This window comes from Lissotriton vulgaris, chromosome 6, assembly GCF_964263255.1.
Source record: "Lissotriton vulgaris chromosome 6, aLisVul1.2, whole genome shotgun sequence".
In the NCBI taxonomy this organism is placed as follows: domain Eukaryota; kingdom Metazoa; phylum Chordata; class Amphibia; order Caudata; family Salamandridae; genus Lissotriton; species Lissotriton vulgaris.
In genome coordinates, this window is record NC_141694.1 from 1,014,635,920 (window position 1) to 1,014,656,770 (window position 20,851).

The window sequence follows — 20,851 nt, forward strand, 5'->3', positions numbered from 1 at the left end:
TACACACTTGCTCAGATGTGGGTTTGGGGGGCGTTGGTGGTACTGGGGTTGTGGCGATGAGTCTTGTGGTCCTCATGGGTATCCCTGTATCGTGGTCATTCACTCTATGCCACCAGTGGGTGTTCTGGTGTGTCTCTTCTCTATGTTTCCTTTCATGCTGCCGGTAGTCGTCCTGCTTAACACTAGCAGAACGCAGGTGTAAAATTCTTGGTGGTAACGTGGGTTATCGCCGGAATTAATTTTGCATTGCAGTTATGAAAAGTGGGATGTCATTTGTTTGTGTGCAGAACAATATACGGACTGGGCAGTGTATCCCTTCAAGATCCAGCACTTGACGCACTATTCCTAATCAATATAAAAAAATGAGATTTCTTCATTGATTTTGTATGTACACTGTAAGTGCAGGCACTACCTCATTGCAATTCAATACAGGATTTTAGTATTTAGAATAAATCGCAAAGGTGCACCTCGTGTCTTTTTGCAAGGGAACGGCTACTCTGCATTTCATTATTAGCACTTTAATGCAACTAAAGTTGAGATAAATCTAATACAGTATTTAGAAGTTGGTGCAAACTGGAGAGATCAATAGTATTCCCACGATAAGTGCTCTAAAATTTAACACCATGGTGGATACCAGCAAATAACAGTAATAAGAACAAGAAAGAGTCACACAGCAATTAAGAAAACAAACGAAAAGGTTTATAATTTTTTTTGTCAAACTTTCTTTTTTATAAACATATATAAATCATAAACTATGTTCACATTTTATTTTTTTATTAACATATATCCAAAAATAAACCAATAAATAAAATTTAACAAATATAATAGAAAAACAAGGTGGAATATTCCTGTGGGGACCATGAATGTCGGCGACAGAGCTTGGAAAATAAAGCAGAAAATAAGGACGTGTGTAATGTGCATATCAAAGGACTGAGAGAGAGAAACAGAGAAGGAAAAAAACAAGCCAGAGAGAAAAAGAGAGGGAAGGAAAGAAAGGGAGTGAGAAAAGGAAAAGGGAAGGAAAGAAAGGGAGAAGGGAGAGAGAGATAGAAGGAAAGGAATGAGGAGAGTGAGAGAGAGAGAGAAGAGATGGAAGTGAGAGAGAACTGTTGCCTCTGCGCATCAATTACCAAATATTTACTTGGTGTCATCGGAGTGTGCTGCAGTGGGTGGACTGCACGTGCCCGTCAAAACCCCGCCGATCTCAGATGTGTTGCAGAGTCCTGAATGGCGGAGACCAAAATACATTGTGCGCAGATCTTTCAGATGTCGCTGAGTCCTGAATTGCAGAGACCACATCAACTTCTTCGCGGATCTGACAGATGTTGCTGAGTCCTGAATGGTGGAGACCACTTGAGATTCTCCGCTGCCTGGCATATCTCACATATGTCGCTGAGTCATGAGTCGTCAATGGTGGAAAGCACCTCAGGGTTTAGTGCCGCTAAGCCAGTGGAACTCAAGTTTGTGGCACGTGATGTAGGCTTCTGATGGCCACATAAGTTTGGGGTGGCAGTAACCCTATGCATATGAAGTCCACGCCAAGGGGATGGTAGGCCGCTGATGGCCATATAGCTGAGTGTGCGACTAACCTTATGTGAAACTTTTTGTGGATTCTTTATAGTTGAGACCCTTGGACTGTTCGCCAGCTCTGGCAATAAAGGATGTGATGTTGTCGATCTATTATATTTGCGTGGTCACATGGCCTGTGCCGTATATGTGCCGAATGAGTGTGGTGTATGTGCAAACTTGCCCTCAGGGAGTGGCCGTGAGATGTTGAGAAGTAGACCACTGACCTGCACATGAACAGCAAGCAGGTAGCTATGTGGGGCCAACATTGGAACGTAATCAGTGTGGCGTGGCATGGCGTGGGGTACGACGCAACAGGGCAGGGATAGACACAACGACGCATCGGTTCGTAGTGCTGAGTCTGGGAGTCGAGCGGACTGGCCGCAGCTGTCGCTCTACGAGCCTGGGTCCGAACTGTTCATAGCTGACACTACATAAGTATTGAAAAACTATTTTGTGATTCAGTCCGTCAGCTGGCATCTGTCCGAGGCATTTGTGAAAATATATCGGAGTTCTTTCTGTGAGTGATACCCCTTTGGAAGCTCCCTCTCAACACATTAGGAGGTAACATACATTTTTTCCACATTATCAACATACCCCCAACAACCTTCTTGGGCCCAGAAGTATCCCTGTGCGGTTGGGCAAAAAAGAGTCTTAGTCATGTATAGATTTACATATAAATAAATGTTTTTAAAGAAAAGACTGAAGGGAGTCTGGTGCTGTGGTCGCTGCCACAAAGCTGGGGTCACTGCTGTTCAGGACTCAGGACAAAGTTACACATGTAGGATTTGTTTGTGTTAAATAGGGTTAGTGGTAGCAGAAGCATTGAGAGTGCATGAACCTGTGATGATGTTTGATGTGGACGGGTCGCACTGGGAGCAATGTGTCTTGCCTAGTGGACTGTGTCATGTGGAATCGGGACTGTATCTGAATTGTGAGGCCTGCTGACCGTAGTGTAGGTCAGAGGTAGCGATGAGGAAGGGCCTACAGCCTTGTGCATACGTTGGTGGCCCCACCGGCCTGCATAGTGCTGGTTCAGTGGCAACACTTGTCGCAGACTTCAATCTGTAAATACTCCTCACTAATCGAAGGGAGTGAGGTGCTGTGGTCACTGCCACGAAGTTGGGGTCACTGCTGTTCAGGATTCAGGACACAGTTAGACATGTAGGATGTGTTTGTGTTAAATAGGGTTAGTGGTAAAGGAAACATTGAGAGTGTATGAGCCTGTGATGATGTTTGATGTGGACAGGTCGCAATGGGAGCAATGTTTCTTTCCTACTGGACTGTGTCATGTGGAATCGGGACTGTATCTGAATTGTGAGGACTGCTGACCATAGTGTAGGTCAGAGGTAGCGATGAGGAAGGGCCTACAGCCTTGTGCATACGTTGGTGGCATCACCGGCCTGCGTAGTGCAGGTTCAATGGCACCACTTGTCGTCAGACTTCAATCTGTAAATACTCCTCACTAATCGAAGGGAGTGAGGTGCTGTGATCACTGCCACAAAGTTGGGGTCGCTGCCATTCAGTACTCAGTTATATATGTGGGATCGGCTGGTGTTAGCGAGGGTTAGTGGGACTACGTATCGCCGGCCTAGCATATGGAAATATGCTTCAGTGATCAAACGGAGTCTGGTGCTGTGGTCGCTGCGAAGAAGTTGGGGTCGCTGCAATTCAGGACTCAGGACACAGATACACGTCGGATCGGCTTGTGTTGAACAGAGTTAGTGGCAGCACATGTCGCCAGCCTTCCATATGGCAATATGTCTTACTGATGGAGGGAGTCTGGTGCTGTGGTTGACTCACAGACTTGGGGTCACTGTTATTTAGGACTCAGGACACAGTTACACATGAACGCTTGTGTTGAAGACGGTTAGTGGCTCCATGTTTCGACAGTCTTCCACAGTGTAGGTTAGAGATAGCCGTGATGAAGGGCCCACAGACACGTGCATACTTTGGTGGCCCAACCGACCTGCGTAGTACTGGTTCAGTGGCACCATGTTTTCCTGGCTTTCCATATGCAAATATCCTTCACTTACTGAAGGGAGTTTGGTGGTGTGGTTGGTGCCACGAAGTTGGGTCGCTGCCATTTAGGAGTCAGGAACCAGTTACACATGTGGGATCGGCTTGTGTTGAACAGGGTTAGTTGGCACCATATGTCGCCGGTCTTCCACAGTGTAGGCCGGAGGCAGCGGTCAGCGAAGGCCCACAGACAGGTGAAGCTGACTTGAGATACACATATTGGGAGTATTTGGTCTTTTTAACCCATTATAGTCTCTTACACAATTTGGTCACTACTAATGTTGAATTGTGAACCGTGTAAGCCCAGTGTAGGGCGCAGGCAGCGGTCAGGATGGGCGTTCAGCCACGTGGCGTTGAGTTGAGCTGCACAGTTTGTGGCCCTGGAGTACTCGGTATGTGCGCACCCTGCGATGATACGTGGTCACGGCGGCGAGCACTAGGAGCAATGTATTGCCTTGATAAGGCCACGTGGTGATGATTTATGGTGCCGTGAGTTAGTAGCACCTGAAGCACACAACGTGTGCACATCCTGCAATGAGGCGTGGTCCCTGCGGGCCGCAATGGGAGCAATGTGTCTTGCAAACTGGACTGTGTCATCTGCAATCGCCACTGCATCTGAATTGTGAGCCCTGCTGTCCGCAGTGTGGATTGAAGGCAGTAGTTAGCATAGACATCGAGGAATGCTTTTTGTCACTTCTTCTTGACAAAACTTGAGGACATAAAGTACAGTTCTCTGTGAAATTAATAAATCAAGGCCGAATTCAAGTTGTGAACCCAGATGTCCGCAGTGTAGATCGAAGGCAGTAGTTAGCATAGACATCAAGGAACGCTTTTTGTCCCTTCTTCTTGACAAAATCCGAGGACATAGAGTACAGTTCTCTGTGCAATTAATAAATCAAGGCTGAATTCAAGTTGTGTACCCTGCTGTCCGCAGTGTATATCGACGGCAGTAGTTAGCATAGACAACAAGGAATGCTTTTTGTCACTTCTTCTTGACAAACTCTGAGGACATAGAGTACAGTTCTCTGTACAATTAATAAATCAATGCTGAATTCAAGTTGTGTACCCTGCTGTCCGCAGTGTAGATCGAAGGCAGTAGTTAGCATAGACAACAAGGAATGCTTTTTGTCACTTCTTCTTGACAAAATCTGAGGACATAGAGTACAGTTCTCTATGATGTCATGAGTGATGTCACTGACCATGTCATGAATGATGTTATATGTGACGTCATCAGCAGTGCATTGCGGGGGTGCGAGTTATAGTTAGCTCAACTAACTATAACAGTGGAATTTCTATCGTTTTGTATGAGTTAAATGTCCAACTAACTATAACGTCCCTAAAACCTATGGTTTTTTTCTGTGAATTTCTAAGGTTTTTTAAATGCGAATTCCTAACTATATCGTCTGTAAAACCTATGTTTTTTTCAGTGAATATATATATATATATATATACACACACATACAAATATACATATATATACACCTATATATACCAATACCATGAAATCTATTTTTAAAAAACATTCTATTATAAATTAAAACTTTAAACTATTTAAAAATATTGAATCTTACATTTACCCCTCCTGACAGTGCATCAGTAGGGAGAGTGTTGCATAGGAGAGGGGTAAAAATTACTATTCCCACTCCAGTGATTGCAACAATAGGGAAAGTGTTGGATTCCGGAGGGGTAAAAATGACTATTCCCACTCCAGTGAGTGTAATAGTAGGAAAAGTGTTGAACAGCGGACGGGTACAAATTACTATTCCCATTCCTGTGAGAGCAACAGTGGGTAAGTGTTGGATAGCAGAGGGGTAAAACTTACTATTCCCACTCCTGTGAATTCTACAGTAGGGAAAATGTTGGATAGCGGAGGGATACAATTTACTATTCGGACTCCAGTCAGTGCAACAGTAGGGAAAGTGTTTTGATAGCGGAGGGGCAAATATATACAAGAGGGGCAACAATTACTATTTCCACTCCAGTGAGTGCAACAATAGGAAAAGTGTTGGATAGTGGAGGGGTAAAAATTACTATTCTCACTCCAATAAGTATAACAGTACGGAAAGGGTGGGATAGCAGAGGGGTAAAAATGACAATTCCCACTCTAATGTGTACAACAGTAGCAAAAGTGGTGGATAGAGGGGTAAAACATTACTATTCCTACTCCAGTCAGTGCAACAGTAGGTAAATTGCTGGATTGTGTAGGGCCAAAATTTACTATTCCCACTCCAATCATTTTAAACGGAGGAAAAGTGTTGGACAGCGGAGGGGGAAAAAGACTATTTACACTCTAATGAGGGCAGCAGTAGAGAAAGTGATAAATAACGGAAGGGTAAAACATACTATTCCCTTTCCAGTGAGTGCAACAGTAGGGAATGTATTGGATAGTGGTGGGACAAGATTCACTCCAATCAGCGCAACAGTAGGGAAAGCGTTGGATTCCGGAGGAGTAGCAATTAATATTCTCACTCCAGTTACTTTAAAATTAAAAACAAACTAAATATTAACAACAAAAATATTTTTTTTTAAAGGAAAAGAAAAATATATTTAATATTACAAATTTGAAAATAAATATAATGTTAAACGCATATGACAAATACCTACAAATATTATACAAAATAAAATAAAAAATAAAAGAAAAAATTATTTGCAAACAAATAAATATTTCTAATTAGAAAATATTTAGAAACAAAAACAGTAATTATCAGTGAATTTATTTTTTTCATTTATTACCCTATAACACCACAAATTCACGACCCACATCTAACTTTTTTTAAATGTACTTACATAATTAACATAATTAATTACCAATTAAAGACATATTAATTAAAAAACAAATTAAAACTCATAAAAATAAGTAAACTTTCCACACTTGTAAAAAGAATTACACAATTAAAACTTGTTTTCAATTAAAAAACTAATAGTATTTAACAAATATTTATAAAGTAAAATTAATTTACTCCCCACCCTTTTCCCCATAAAAGTAAAACACCACACAAAAAATATAAAGTTACCTTAAATATCAGTTATTTATTTGATATTAATGATCAATGAATTATTAAGTAGTAAAAAATTAAATTACTTCCCACCCTTTACCCCTATAAACCTCACAACCCACACCTAAAATAAATTACACAATTTCCATATTTAATTTTCAATTAATTAATCAATATTAATTAGGAATAAATGATTAATTAGTTCATTAAAAATAAATCACTTCCCACCCTTTACCCCTTTAAACCCACAACCCACACCTAAAATTAATTAAACAATTTACATAATTAATTTACAATTAATTTAAAATAAATTAACAACAAATTATTAATAAACCACAAATAGATTACTTCACACCCATTACCCCTATAAACCCCAAAACCTACACCTAATTTGTTTTTTTATACAATTACCATAATTAATTATCAGTGAATTAATTAATATCAATTATCCACAAAATAATTAATTACAAATAACTTACTTCCCACAATTAACAATATAAAAATAAATATTAATAAATTTAAAAAAAACATGAATTAATCTTTTATAATTAAATTACTTTCCACCCTATTCCCCTAAAAACCCATAATCATCTACGGAACTAAAAAATGCAACATTTAATTAAAATATAATTGATAACTACTAAAAATTTAACAGATATATTAAAAACCATAAACAATACTTATACAAAAAAGCATACATCACATACATTTAAAATATAAAACTAAAATGCATCACTAATTAAAAAAACTATATTTTAAACAACTATATTTTTGCAAATGATATTCATGACTTATTTTTTTTAACCAATATTTCTTACCTTAAATTTGATAATCTTGACTTTGATATTCTTGCTGTCGATATTTCTGTGTCACGATATTTCCAACTCGATATTTGTGTAAGTCGACATTTCCAACTCAATATTTTGTCTTAATACCTAACAGCATACATCCTTTCAGATATCTGATGATGGGTAGTGAGCCAGTTAATCTGCAGGTGCTAGGGAAGTACATGACTTTAGTTTGTTTGTTAGCAGGATGCCAGGAAAATCTTAAGATGAGGAGCTGACATCCCCAGAATGTGTAAGTCCTTTATTTGTATAAAGATATTTTACATGGACTAAATAAAGTTGTTCAGTTCAGGTTTTTGCTGAGTTATACGAATTTGATTCTCTTTCAAGCTGTTTTAACAGGCAGTTTTTTAAATCAGTATCCACGCAGAGGAATATTTTTTATAGAGCAATGCTACCTCATCATCCCTTCAGGTACATAATAGTGTTGTGCGAATTTGCAGTAATTCGCATCGACAAATTTTAGTCCTGTAGAAAAATTCCATTTTCAGTTTCACTTGGTTGAGATGTTCTTAGAGAATTTCATCTGAAAAATCAAGGTTTGTAGTCATACTGTCATATTTAACAGGATAAGATAGGGTTAGATTGTGGTGTTTGTTTCTGAATATTTACAGTGTTATTCACAAGGGGAAAAGGAAAGGCCATAGAAAGAGCTGATAAGCCTAAAAAAAGAGAACCTCGTGAAAGTAGTAGAAATTGGGTTTAGCTCTGGAAAAAGTAATTTTGACTTAGCTAGGCCTATTCAACACAAACTTAATTTCCTCAGTTATATTTGAAATTCAAAGCAAAAACCTCACACAGCAGCATTGTGACAAATATATGTTTCTCAAATCTATTGAGATATTCAAAAATATCTGGCACACTTGAGTACATAAATTGAAAGGTGATACGTGAACGAACAACTAATCTGTGAAAACATATTGAAAGGAATACTGAATGTTAGCAGGTGTGAGAATACACAAGTATTTGTAGTAATTTTCTTGAACTCTTAATAAAAATGGTATTTAGGTGAAAGAGAAAGTGTTTTTGATAATACTGATTCACATTTCCTATTTTCAAACAGGATATAAAAGATTTCAACAGGCTATATCTGAGAAAGGAAAAAAATCAGGACAAGAACATCCAAGTAAGAGAAATGATTGTTAAACCACTGTGTCATTTTATGGAGAAGAGAAGACTAGTAGTATTTATCATGTTCCACATCTTGCTGCTATGATAGATTAATGTATTGGTGCCAAAATGAGTAATGACTCTCATGGGTTAGTAAATGATTGTAATATATTAGTTTAAAACGTGATGTATTTATGTTAAACATACTTTTATTTATTAATAGTTTATATTATTTACATGTGTATTAAGTTTTATGAATATATTTGTGATGTTGCACAAAATATGCTTGATTGACTGACATTTAAAAGTAGTGACCATATTTCATAACTTATTGTAATGCATCCCCTTACTAAACTATGTTCTGGTCAAGCAAAATATAATTTATTCGGCTCTTTTTGAAACCATAAAAGAAGACATCAAAATTTAAAAAAGAAACAAAAAAAAATTTAATAAAATTCACAGTAATAAAAATTCATGATAGGCAGTGTAAACTAGGAATAACAATAGTATTTTATCATTTAGCATCAAATCACTATTCCAATTGTAGACAAAAATTTAAATTTGTAACAATGGTCATAAATAAGCATACAGAAAATAAAAATATAAAGCTAAAACAGCGCTATATCCTCATAAAAACATGATATTCAGAGGTAATTCATTAGGGCTCAAATAAAACCATAAGACCAGTGACGGGAGCATGGTGTAGTAGTAGCAGTGAATTCAATAAAAGTGCAGTTTACGAGTAAATTAAATAATTTCCCAACTAGATTCCGTAAACGGACTGCTGTAGAAATGTATCCATACACCATTAACAATGTGTATTCATTGTTCAATAGCTGGAGATGATACAAGGCTGGTCTGCCCTTCCTGATGTTTACAACAAGTTCTGAACAGATTTAGAGTCACAAGGACATGGTTCGAGTTTAGCATCACAATAAACTTTGCGAGGGTAAGAGACCATGAAATGTGCAATGCTGTACCTGAATCTAATAAGATAAAACATTTTTGAGTGACAAAAGAAGAAGGAGAGATATGGCTTTAAACATGGAGAGCAGACTTGTAGCATCTGCTTAAAGAAGAGGAAGACGCCGCAGAAGTAGTACAAGCTAGGTTTATTCAAGAGATCGGCCCCAGCCACAGCTGACAGGCTGTCACCATCCGATGACAGCTACACACAGGTGGTCACCTTGGAACGCTCTGACCGTGACATTCTAAGTGATGTCATCTCGGGACGTTCCAAGGCGGACAAAAGAACAGGTGAGGTAGTGGAAGAGACTACCTTCACTTTAAGTGGGCGATGCCACACATCCCCCTTCCCTACAGAACACAAGAAAATACCATGTGGGAACAGCATAAGAACAGTAACAGTACTACATAGTAACATATTGTTCCAGGTATCTGGGGCGACTGACCACCCTTTGGCTAGCTCTGCAGGCAGTGTGGGATGCCCCAAAACGCTCCCTAACAGGCAGTTCGCCCGGCATCTGGGGTTTGTCTTCCCTTCTGACCACAAGGTTCTTGTCATCAGGTGGAGGGTGGTATCTCACTACTCTTCCCAGATCTTCCCTTCCTGCGTTTTCACAGCATTTTTAAACAGTTTGACTATCCTTGTGGGTTTGGTGAACTCAGACCAACTCGCTCTGCCTGTAGGTGCTTTGATTTTTATAGTATCTCCTACTCTAAACCCTACGTCTTTTGTGGAGTGTAGTTTATCAAACCTGTCTTTTCTCTCTATCGTGGCTTTGCGCTGTCTGTCCAACCCTTTGGCCTCTCTAGAGTGATCTGTCCATCCTTTGTGCCACCCCATCCATCCCGGTGACAGTTTGGTATTTGGCTTTCTCACCCGGAGCATTTCAAAAGGGGTGACCCCTGTCGTCTGGTGAGGAGTCAAACGGTAGGCTTCTAGACGTTTCTCAATCTCTTCCTTCCAGTTTAGTCCATTAGTTTTCGCTAGCTGGATGCTCTCCTTGAGAGTTTAGTTAAAATGCTCGACCGTACATTGGTCTCAGGGTGATACAATGTGCAGCGTTTGTGTTCAATCCCATTCTTCTCAAGAAAGTATTTCATTTTCTTGGAGCATAGTTGCACACCATTGTCTGTCAGCAGACTGCTGGGTAGGCCTTCCCTGAGGAATATTTCTTGTAGATACTCGATGACTGCTTTCGTGGTGGTCTCAGATACGATTTTCACTTCTGGCCACCTAGAGTATAGATCCATGAGCACTAAGACATAAGGAGTGCGTATCTCCCCCGTGAGCGTGCCTATTATGTCCAATGCCACTTCTTCCCAGGGTCCCGATGGGGGTGGTCTGCACTGCATGGGAGGCGTATGTTGTTTCAAGACTTTGTCACTGACGGTGCATGGTATGCAGTCTCTCACTTTTCTCTCAATCGCGTTGTCCATGTTCGGCCTTCCCGCATCCTCTGTTTGGTCTTGGTGATACCCAGGTGTCCTTCATGGGCTAAATCCACTAGGTACTCCCTCAAGTATTTGGGCGGGATCAACATTGTGCCATGGAACAGACAGTCTTCAGTGACGGACAGTTCATCCCTGACCATCCAAAATGAGCGTAGGGTCTCGTCTTGTTTGTCCTTATGTCTCCAATTTCCTTTTATCCTCCCGCACACTTCCAACAACTGATCATATGTTCTAACTGCTTCTTTCCAACTCTCTTCTCCAACATCCCCTTAGGTAATTGCACACACTTTTTCTGTTAGAGACTCGTCCTTATCTTCTCCGTTCTTGTCGCCATCTTCATCTTCCTCTGTTTCTCCCACAAGGCGCGAGAGGCAGTCAGCTGCTAGATTCCTCGTGCCAGGCACATATTCAACGCTAAATGTACACTCCTGTAGATTCACAACCCAACGCCTGATTCTACTCGAGATAGCGTCGAGTCCCTTTTTGTTGCACACTTCGCCCAGGGGCTTGTGGTCAGTTTGCAGGTTGAACCTGGTTCCCCAGATGAAGTCCCGGAACTTGTTCATGGCCCAGTGTACCGCCAATGACTCCTTCTCTATTACCAAGTAGTTGATCTCGGGCTTCCGTAGGGATCTCGATGCGAAGGCTATGGTCTCCTCACCCCACACCCCCACTTGTATGAGGACTGCCCCGAGTCCTTTCGAACTTGCGTCGGTTGTCACCACCGTCTTCCTATTCGGTATGAATGCTTTGAGGCTAGGCGCCTCCGCAAGTGCTTTCCGCACATCTCCAAATTCCTTTTGGCACTCCTCATCCCAACTGAAACTCACGTCTTTCTTGAGCAACTTGCGTATGGCATAGGTCCTGCCTGTGAAATTCCGCACAAATTGGCTGTAGAACTCTAACATGCCCATGAACGACTTTATTTCTTCTTTGTTTCTCGGTGGCGTCACGTTGATTATGGTGTTCTGGAGTTCTGCCTTGGGACGAGTTCCACCTGGTGTTACCTTGTGTCCCAAGACGTCTAACTCTTTACAGCCGATCCTGCACTTTTCTCTCTTCATCGTAAGGCTCTGCATCTTGAATCTCGCCAGCACCTGTTTCAATCTTGCGTCGTGTTGCTCGTTATTTCTGCCAAAGACCAGTACGTCGTCTTGATAACATAAGACACCAGGAATGCCTCAAAGAATACTGCCCATGATTCTTTGGAGCACAGCCGCGGCCGAGACTAAACCGAAAGGCATTCTCTTGAACTTGAACGCTCCCATTGGTGTAACAAACGCCGTAAGTTCCTGCGAATCTTCATGTAGCATGATTTGGAAGTAGGCCGAGGTTAGGTCTAATGTTGAGAATACTTTCGCTCCTTCCAACATGCTCATCATTTGTGTGATATTGGGCAGCGGGAATTTGTCGACCACGACCTCTCTGTTCAGTGCCCTGAGATGAATGCATAGGCGAACCGATCCATCTTTTTTTCTTGCTGCGACGATCAGCGCCAACCACTCTGTTGCCTCCACAGGTTCTATGACCCCTAGGTTGCACAATTTATCTAGCTCAGCTCTGACTGCCTCCTGGATTGCTATGGGGAGGTTCCTTACTCTTGCTACTACTGGCACTGCATGCTCCTTCAGTCTTATCTTTTGGGAGTAGTTCTTTAAGCACCCTAGTTCCCCACTGAATACCTCCTTGAACTCTTCTTCGATGCTCCCCCAAGACTCACCTACCTCCTGCACTAGAATCTGTGGAGTTTTATTAGGGTTGAGGTAAACACCTAGTTCTTTTTGAGCTTGCCACCCCAATATGTTGTCCCCTAATGAGGATACATAGATCTTAGATACTGTCAGTTTATCTCTGTAGCCTACTGTGCCCCAAGAATAACCCTACATGCGGATGGGTTGTCCACCATAACCCCCGACCTTACATCCATTTTACTCAGTTTGAGTTTTCCTTTAGCCACTCTTTCAAACTCTTGGGCATTGATGATCTTTATCTTGGAACACGAGTCAAACAAAGCTTCCACCCCTGTCTCTTCAACTTTCATAATGTCCTTGGGATTACTGACTTGTCCATTCTGCACTTGCAGGACAATTTCATCGCACACCTTTGTAGTGTTATCCCTTCCTTGCTTCCTATATCCCTAACCACTCCTGCAGTACTGTCTGAAGTGACCCTTCCTGCCACACTTACTACATGTGTATTTCAGCGCAGGACAATCTTTGTCGCTTGCCATATGTCCTTGCTTGCCACACCTATAGCAGTTGCCTTTGAAAGACCATCCCATTCTGCTTTCCTTCTGTTCTTTATGCTCACCCTTCTGCTCTTTAACTCTGTCGCTTTCTGCCACCACTTCACTCACCTTGACCTTGCTTTCACTGACTTTACTCTCACTGTCTTGTTTGATTTTATTTACACACAGCATCATGTGCTCCACTTGCTTGACAACTATGAGTACCTCTCTTAGTGGTGGGTCGTCTTTTAGCAACAGCTCCTCATGCACACGTTCAGTCCTGCACGCTAACACAAACTGGTCTCTGATTCTTTCCTCACACGCACCCCCAAACTTGCATGTGGCAGCCAGTTTCCGTAGGTCTGAGACAAAGTCCTCGATTGATTCCCCCTCCTTCTGCCCTCTTTTCCCAAAATGGTATCTTTCCATAATGGTGCTAGTTTTCGGAAGGTAATGTAAGTCCAATTTTTTTAGACTAATCTCAAATTCATTCAAACCCCTAGCTTCCTGTGCACCCAGCTCTGGGAGATTCTCCAATACTTCTTCCCCCTCCGCCCCTAAATAGTATGATAGTAACGCTACCTTTCTTTCCAGCCCTAAATTCGTTCCACAGACAACTGCATAATTCATGAAGACCTTCTTCCATTTGTTTCTCTTAATAGTGGGCTCCCCCGGGCTTGCTAAAAAGAAAGGGGGGCGTTACAGTCTGCATGTTAGATTAGATAATCTGCCTAGCTGACACACTCACTGTAAATTTTTAAAAACCACCCCAATACATGTATAGGTGGAACTAACCAACCACGAAACGGTGAAGAAAGCAACAATTGTACTTTGTTATATTTGCAAGGGATTGGAGCAGTTCACTCTTCTATGGAATGACAGTTTTCTCAGCAGGATAGCAGATGAGGGTTAATACACTCTGGAGCCCACTGGATGGCGCTGTCCCTCACAGAGAATACTTCCTGGCAGAGTCTCTCTCACAGTAGGCAAAGTCTCTGTCCTTTATTACTTTTTTTTCTGTATGACATTAACTGCCAAGAACTAGTGTGGACACATCCTCAGTCACCTCAGGCCACTTTCTTGAATGTACGCTGTACACTTTTCTCAGTTTGTCTCCTACTGCTGGGCAACTGCACTTCCTCACGCAGCAACCGCTCGCTCCTGGGTTCTCGTCAGGATCTATGACCCGCAAAGACCATGAGGGGTGATTTCGCGGGGTCATGCAATCCCTGTCAGCCCTATGCGTCGTTCCTCACACGCTGCTCTTAACAGTCGTCTGCACACTATCGCCACCATACCTTGTTGCCTCGCCCCTCCATTACCGCATTAGCTTTGCCTGCACTTGACACGCTGCACACACGCAGACCGGCACCTAGTCTTCTTTGTTCACGCCAAACTGATCGCTTGCCCTCAGGTTCGCCACGCAGGAGTTTACGACTCTCATTCAGCCCACGCTTCCACTCACTGGGTGTAGTTCAACACTTGCCCAGGTATCCTCATGTACCCTTATTTTGTTATGTGTAGGGGATGACAACTCCTAGATCCGTGACAGTCTGCTTCATAACAGGCGGAGCGGGTGAGTCCTCTATTACGCCTTTGGCAATGGCGAGTGCTGCCTAGACCTGGTAAGTTTTACTACTTATTTTCTTTAAGTGATGCCTTCTTCAACTGTTTTCTGTTCCTTTCGTATATTTTCCTGTTGCGTGTTGGGGCCGAATTCGTTTAAAGTTAATCCTGTTCATCCTCGTCGCCAGTGTAGCGTCTGCTTAAAGAAGAGGAAGACGCTGAAGAAGTAGTACGAGCTAGGTTTATTCAAGAGATCGGCAAGTATAAGTATATCGGCCCCAGCCACAGCTGACAGGCTGTCACCATCCGATGACAGCTACACACAGGCGCTCACCTTGGAACGCTCCGACCGTGTCATCTCGGGACGTTCCAAGGCGGAAAAAGGAACAGGTGAGGTAGTGGAAGAGACTACCTTCACTTTAAGTGGGCGATGCCACAAGACTAAAGACAAATATTCTAAAACTCTCTTTTACCCGATCTCCAGATGCTCACTGATCTTCTTTAACCCCTTCGCTGCTCATGACGAGCTGAGCTCGTCATGAGGCACAGTTGAGCTGGGCTCATGACGAGCTGAGCTCGTCATGAACAATGGGAAAACAAAATAGTCAGCATATGAGGATAATTGCCTTAGCAGCCAAGGTGTTAACAAAGATAAAAGATCCCCATTCAACTGGGTTTTTGAAACATTCTAATGCTATATGATTACATATAAAGTATGATGACAGTCTGTGGATGTCTAACCTAGAATGTCCAGTGCACTCACTTGCTTACTGGCACCATTTTTCTTTAAATAATGTAGGCTCTCATGTATGAAAATTATGTTTAGTGAGTGAGTTAGCAAAAAATAATAAATTGCAAATTAGGAATCGCTAAATATGATTTAGGTACAATATCTTTCATGAAATAGTGATTCATAAGTATTCACAATTTTTAAATACTGCATTGTCAACTGTTTGCTGCTAGGAGTCGCAAATGGCGACTCTCACCTGGGCAGCGAGTGATTACCTCACCCATTTGAGGAAGCACCTTCACTTTCAGCTTCACAGCAGAAAGATAACTTTTCTCCCATTATAGAAGGAATAAAATCCATCATGTCCATCCAGAGTCAAAAGAAGAGGTTGGCAGGAAGTGGAAGTGCACATTTTGTGACCCAGACCTGACAATTCTTGTGGAGGAGAGTGTATCAGAACATAAAAAGCTGCTTGGCAAATCTTCCAAGTCTGCTCCTGCGGCAACAAAACAAATTTGGATCAGGGTACAGCAAATAATAAATGCTGTGGTTGTCACCAAAGGGTCTATTGAAGAAATCAGGAAGCAGTGGTACTACCTGTGTCTTTGCCCCAAAAAGAATGTGTCATCAAGGAGACAGGAGGCTGCAGCCCCAGGTTTGGGACCAAGTACAGAGCCACCGTCTCTACCTTTGAAAGAATCAACCAAGAGCACCTCTCAACCCGAAACCATCTCTAGAGTAAACCGTATTGAAACATCAGCCCCTATATCTGATTCTTCAGGTCAGCTAGTTACACTGTACTTAGGACAATATATTATTGTTAAATAAGTATAATACATTTAAGAAATTAAATGAACCTACAGATGTGGTAATTACATGATGTTTATTTATTAAGTAGTATATATTTGTGTTAAACTCTAGTGGACATTCATAGTTAAGTAATCAATTTCGGATTTTTATTTTGACCAGTACAATGCACTGTGCATATTGCAGACCATGTGTCTAACGCCAAAGCTTACATCATAAAATGCCTTTGGAACTTGGTGACCTATCTAAAATACATTGTAAATGCTAAATATATTTCAAATGCAGCTGTTACTTTAGCAACAAACATATATTCAAATTGGCATACTTTATAACAAAATTACAATCAGTAAAATCCAAACTACTCTAACACTATTTTCAATATGTTTTTATCTACAAAAGCACAATCTACTCGTACAACCCGAACAGATACAGAGAATGTTAGTGATTACTCCTGTCACATAGGAGCAGAAACTGAAGGCATGCTAGTCCAATTTCTACCCAGGCAGATAATTCACCTAATCTGCAATACACCACCCCTGCATTAGGAGACCCAATTCCAACTGCTGCTCTCTCTGCAGTTTCTTTCACTCCTCCAACATCATCCCTTTCCATCTTAGAAGGAGAATGAAGGGCTTTAAAACCTACTTTTGGGACCAATATTGGTGAAGTCCAGGAAACCTCCCCAAATCTAGCACAAATCCATATATTAGAGTAATCTATGTTGAAAGTTCAAATAAAACCGCACAAGTCTACCTCTAAATTGAGTACGTGGGTAGCAAAATTAATTAGAGCAATTTCCAAAGGTTATGCAGCCAATAGATCTGGCTTCAAAGAATTTACAATGGCTATTAAGGATATGTCAACATAAATGATTCAAGAGTCTGCAGTGCACAGGCATCAACAGGGACACATGAACAATCTCCTATAAACATTTGAAAGTTCTGTTAAAAGGTGGGCTACAGGCACTTAAAGTATGTGTCAGGAAACTGTTATCATATAGGTTGAGCTATCCCAAACTGGTGGTAATGTAGCAAGGAGCCTGGCCCAAATATTAAAAAAAAAAAATAGATGCAAACTGCAAATGCAGGATTTATGGCTGCAGGGTCAGTAATAGAAACTGAGGAGGGAAGTGTGAGCAGTATAGTTGTTGGTGAGCCTGCAGTATCAAGGCACACTAGTCAGTCCCAGTCAGAATAGTCACAAAAACATACTGACACCAGCAAAACGTGGGTAACCATGAGAGCAGATTTTACTTTCATACAAGCACCGATCAAACAAACTTGCTGGAGTAAACCTCCGGGGGTTCTCCATGTGAAAGAGGCAAATGTGGATAAATATAAGCCCAAGGGACTGTGAAAAACATGGTGTGATGTGTCCTTGCATCTTGCATATTTAACCTGGCACTTCCAGGTGCTTCTGGGACACACAACAGTACAACAGCAACTGGTGGAGCTTCAGGGTACTGTATCGAAAAGGAGCACCACATCCAGATCTGTTCTGAAATCAAGTTTTGTGATGGTGTTAATTAGCAGGACTGAATTGGCCGTTCCAGGCATCAGGCATTTCCCCGGGAAACTGGAAGTGTGGAGGGTGGTTTTGCATCAGTGGGGGTTGTTTTATTACCGGGGAGGGGCTTTGCACTATCTGCCCCCAGTTTAAAAAAAAAGCAGGGAGCAAGTGTTTCCAGCCTCCTGGGATGAGGAAATGCTTCCTCGGGGGCTGGTCAGAAAGAATTGCCAGGACTGCTTTAGGTTCCCAGGCCAGCCCTGGCCCTTGCTCCATTGAGCCGCTGGTGGAAGTTTTCTGTCGATGGAGCCAAGTGGAGCCTCTGCCGATGGAAAAGCTAAGGTTTATCCATCTTTAAAAGAGAAGGGAAGACCAAGGGATTGGGGTATATGGTAACCTGTCCGCCAAACTCTAATTCCGGAACTCTATACTTTTCAAGACTTTCCCTTTTACAGTTGTTAAAGCTATATTATTATCTTGGTACTAAATCAAATAAGTAGTATTTCTTGCTTATCTTTCAGAATCTAAAACAATTGGCACGGAAACACAACTGAAATTTGTCCAGGAGGTTTCTGCTACCAAAGGTAAGTTTATCTTCCATTTGCTTTTATTCTACAGATTTTGAAGAAATCATTAATACCTCTACATCTAGTTTATGATAAGCATGAGCGGGAAATCTGTTACGCTCGCGGATTTTGCGGATTTTTGGGAAATCCGCAATCCGGGAGTTTTGCGGATTTCCCGCAAAATCCGCAGAAAAAAATCCGCGAGCGTAACGGGTTCAAAAGTTGAACCCCCACTCATGCAACTATTTTACAATGGCGCCAGCAAGCTGCCAGCGCCGTTGTAAAATAGTTACAAAGTTAGCTTGCACAGGAACCACTAGATAAAACGAAGCAGGTGCTTCCTGTGCAAGCTAACTTTGTAACTATTTTACAACGGCGCTGGCAGCTTGCTGGCGCCATTGTAAAATAGTTACAGCCTTACACAGGTCACTCAAGGGACCCCTGCGCCCTTCAGGGCGATTGCATAGTAACACACACATGGTCACTCGAACTAGTTGATGCTCAAATTCAGTGACTCATTCATTAGCCCAAAAACAATCATGAGCGTCTTCGAGGCTGGACAGGTGTGCCTCTTCCCAAATCTACCGTAGAAAATCAGCTGTGATGCTGGGTAGAGGGCGGCCTTTGCATGGTCGCTCGAACTAGTTGATACTCAAAATCAGTGACTCATTCATTAGCCCAAAAACAATCATGAGCGTCTTCGAGGCTGGACAGGTGTGCCTCTTCCCAAATCTACTGTGGAAATTCAGCTGTGATGCTGGGTAGAGGCCTTTGCATCCTTGACTTTCATGAGCGCAATTCCCGTGCTGTTCCTGTGACCAGGAGCTTCTTTCTCTTCATATAATTGTGTTCGCACGGGTTGCTGCAAGTTCGCACGCGTTTTGTACAATTTCGCAATTTGCAAAATTGTACAAAACCCTCGCGAACTTGCAGAAACCCGTGCGAACATAAAAAAAAAAAAATCCGCGCGGATTCGCGGATTTTGCGGATTTTGGCAATCCGCAAATTCGCAAATCCGCAAATTCGCGGATTGCCAATCTGCAAAATCCGCTCATGCCTAGTTTATGAATATTTGTGTGCCTTATATTACATGTATTCGTTGTATTATTGGTCTGAGCAGACGGTCCTTAAACAAGCTTTGTTTTCGAACATGCACCTCTTTTGAAGTTTTTGGATTCAGTGGCATTCAGCCACACTAGTGTAAATGTGGGAAGTTAGTACGCTGTGTTGGTTGCTGCTTGAATGCAAATAGGCACCAAAAGATGTATGTGAGATTCTAGTCATGTTGTCGTCATGCACAGCAAAGTGTCACACGTGCAGCTGGCAGTAGCATGCCTGGCTCCCCAGTGAATCAGCATTCTTCCTTTTCTCTGAGACTAGCATTTCATTGTCTGATGAGTCTTGAGTCTGCAAGGGATATACCACTTGGTTGAGAAAAGGTGCAAGGCAGGTAGAACTGCTACAGTGCCTTCTGTAGATAACTTTAAGATTCAAGACCTGCTAGCAGGTATTTTGATTTGCCATAACCTGAACTCAGCATAATGAATAGTTACAGTAGAGGGCAGGCAGACAGGCATCCACTGGGGTCTGGGAGACAGAAGATTCAAGCTTTAGTGATGGACTCAAAAAAATCAAATTTAGAGGGCTCCCAGAGGTACTTTGAAGTGTCCCTTGGTAAAGGATGGTCAGCAGGGTGGACATAAGAGATGGTTGAAAAGCTCTGTGAAACAGTGGCCTAAGTGTTGACCTTGGTCCAAAGTAAGTTTGAAGGCTAACAGCCTTAAAGATGGGTGAGGGTCAGTAGGGTGGGTTTGGGGACAGAATGGGAGGCTCCGAGGAGTAGCAGATGTGGGGCTATGGGTATTTTAGGGCTCAAAGTAAGAATGTAAAGGGTGTCTGAAGCTACATAAGGGATAACTGTGGGTCAGAGGCCTGTTGAGGTGCAATGAGGGAAGGGTGAAGAGTCCTGAGGGCTAATAGAAGGGGAATGAGTGTCTAAAAGGACCAGGTGAGAGTCTGCAGAGTGTGTCTAAAGACCATCTGAGGGGCTTTTAGTGTCTTAAGTAGGCCTGGGCATAGTTTGCTGAGTTTTGCTACGCTGAACTTTGCAAAGTTAAAAAACAATTCGGCGAAGTTCCGTGAGTGGCAGAGGGCAGTGTGAACTGCAGTTTGTGCTGGTATTCCTGCAGCTCGGGTGGAAATTCTACCCGAGCGGCAGCTCTCACTCACGAACTTACCGTTCGTGATCGCAAACTTATCATTCAAGATTGCAAACTTACCATTCACGATCGCAAGCGGGGAAGAAACTCAGCTGCCCATCGTGAAGGGGAGTTTTCTGAACTCCGCAACCTCCGTGGAGTGGGGAGTGCAGAAAACTGCAAAGTCTGCGAACGGAGCCAAGGTCAACCCCCAGGCCTAGTTTTAAGAGGGGTTCTGAGGGTTTATATAGGCAGGGGAGCAAGCACCGGAAGAAGGGTTAGAAGTCGTTATGG

General features: G+C 42.2%; 1 protein-coding gene across 3 annotated transcripts in view; it reads left to right on the forward strand.

Annotated features, from left to right (window-relative positions):
* The window catches only part of VIT (vitrin), a 1,955,513-nt gene that overhangs the window by 1,131,979 nt on the left and 802,683 nt on the right, over positions 1-20,851 (forward strand). For all 3 annotated transcript variants that reach the window (XM_086927073.1, XM_086927074.1, XM_086927075.1), the window contains 2 exons: positions 8,493-8,555; positions 18,315-18,377. In XM_086927073.1, the coding sequence (XP_086783199.1) occupies positions 8,493-8,555; positions 18,315-18,377 (126 nt within the window). The remainder of the gene's footprint in view (positions 1-8,492; positions 8,556-18,314; positions 18,378-20,851) is intronic.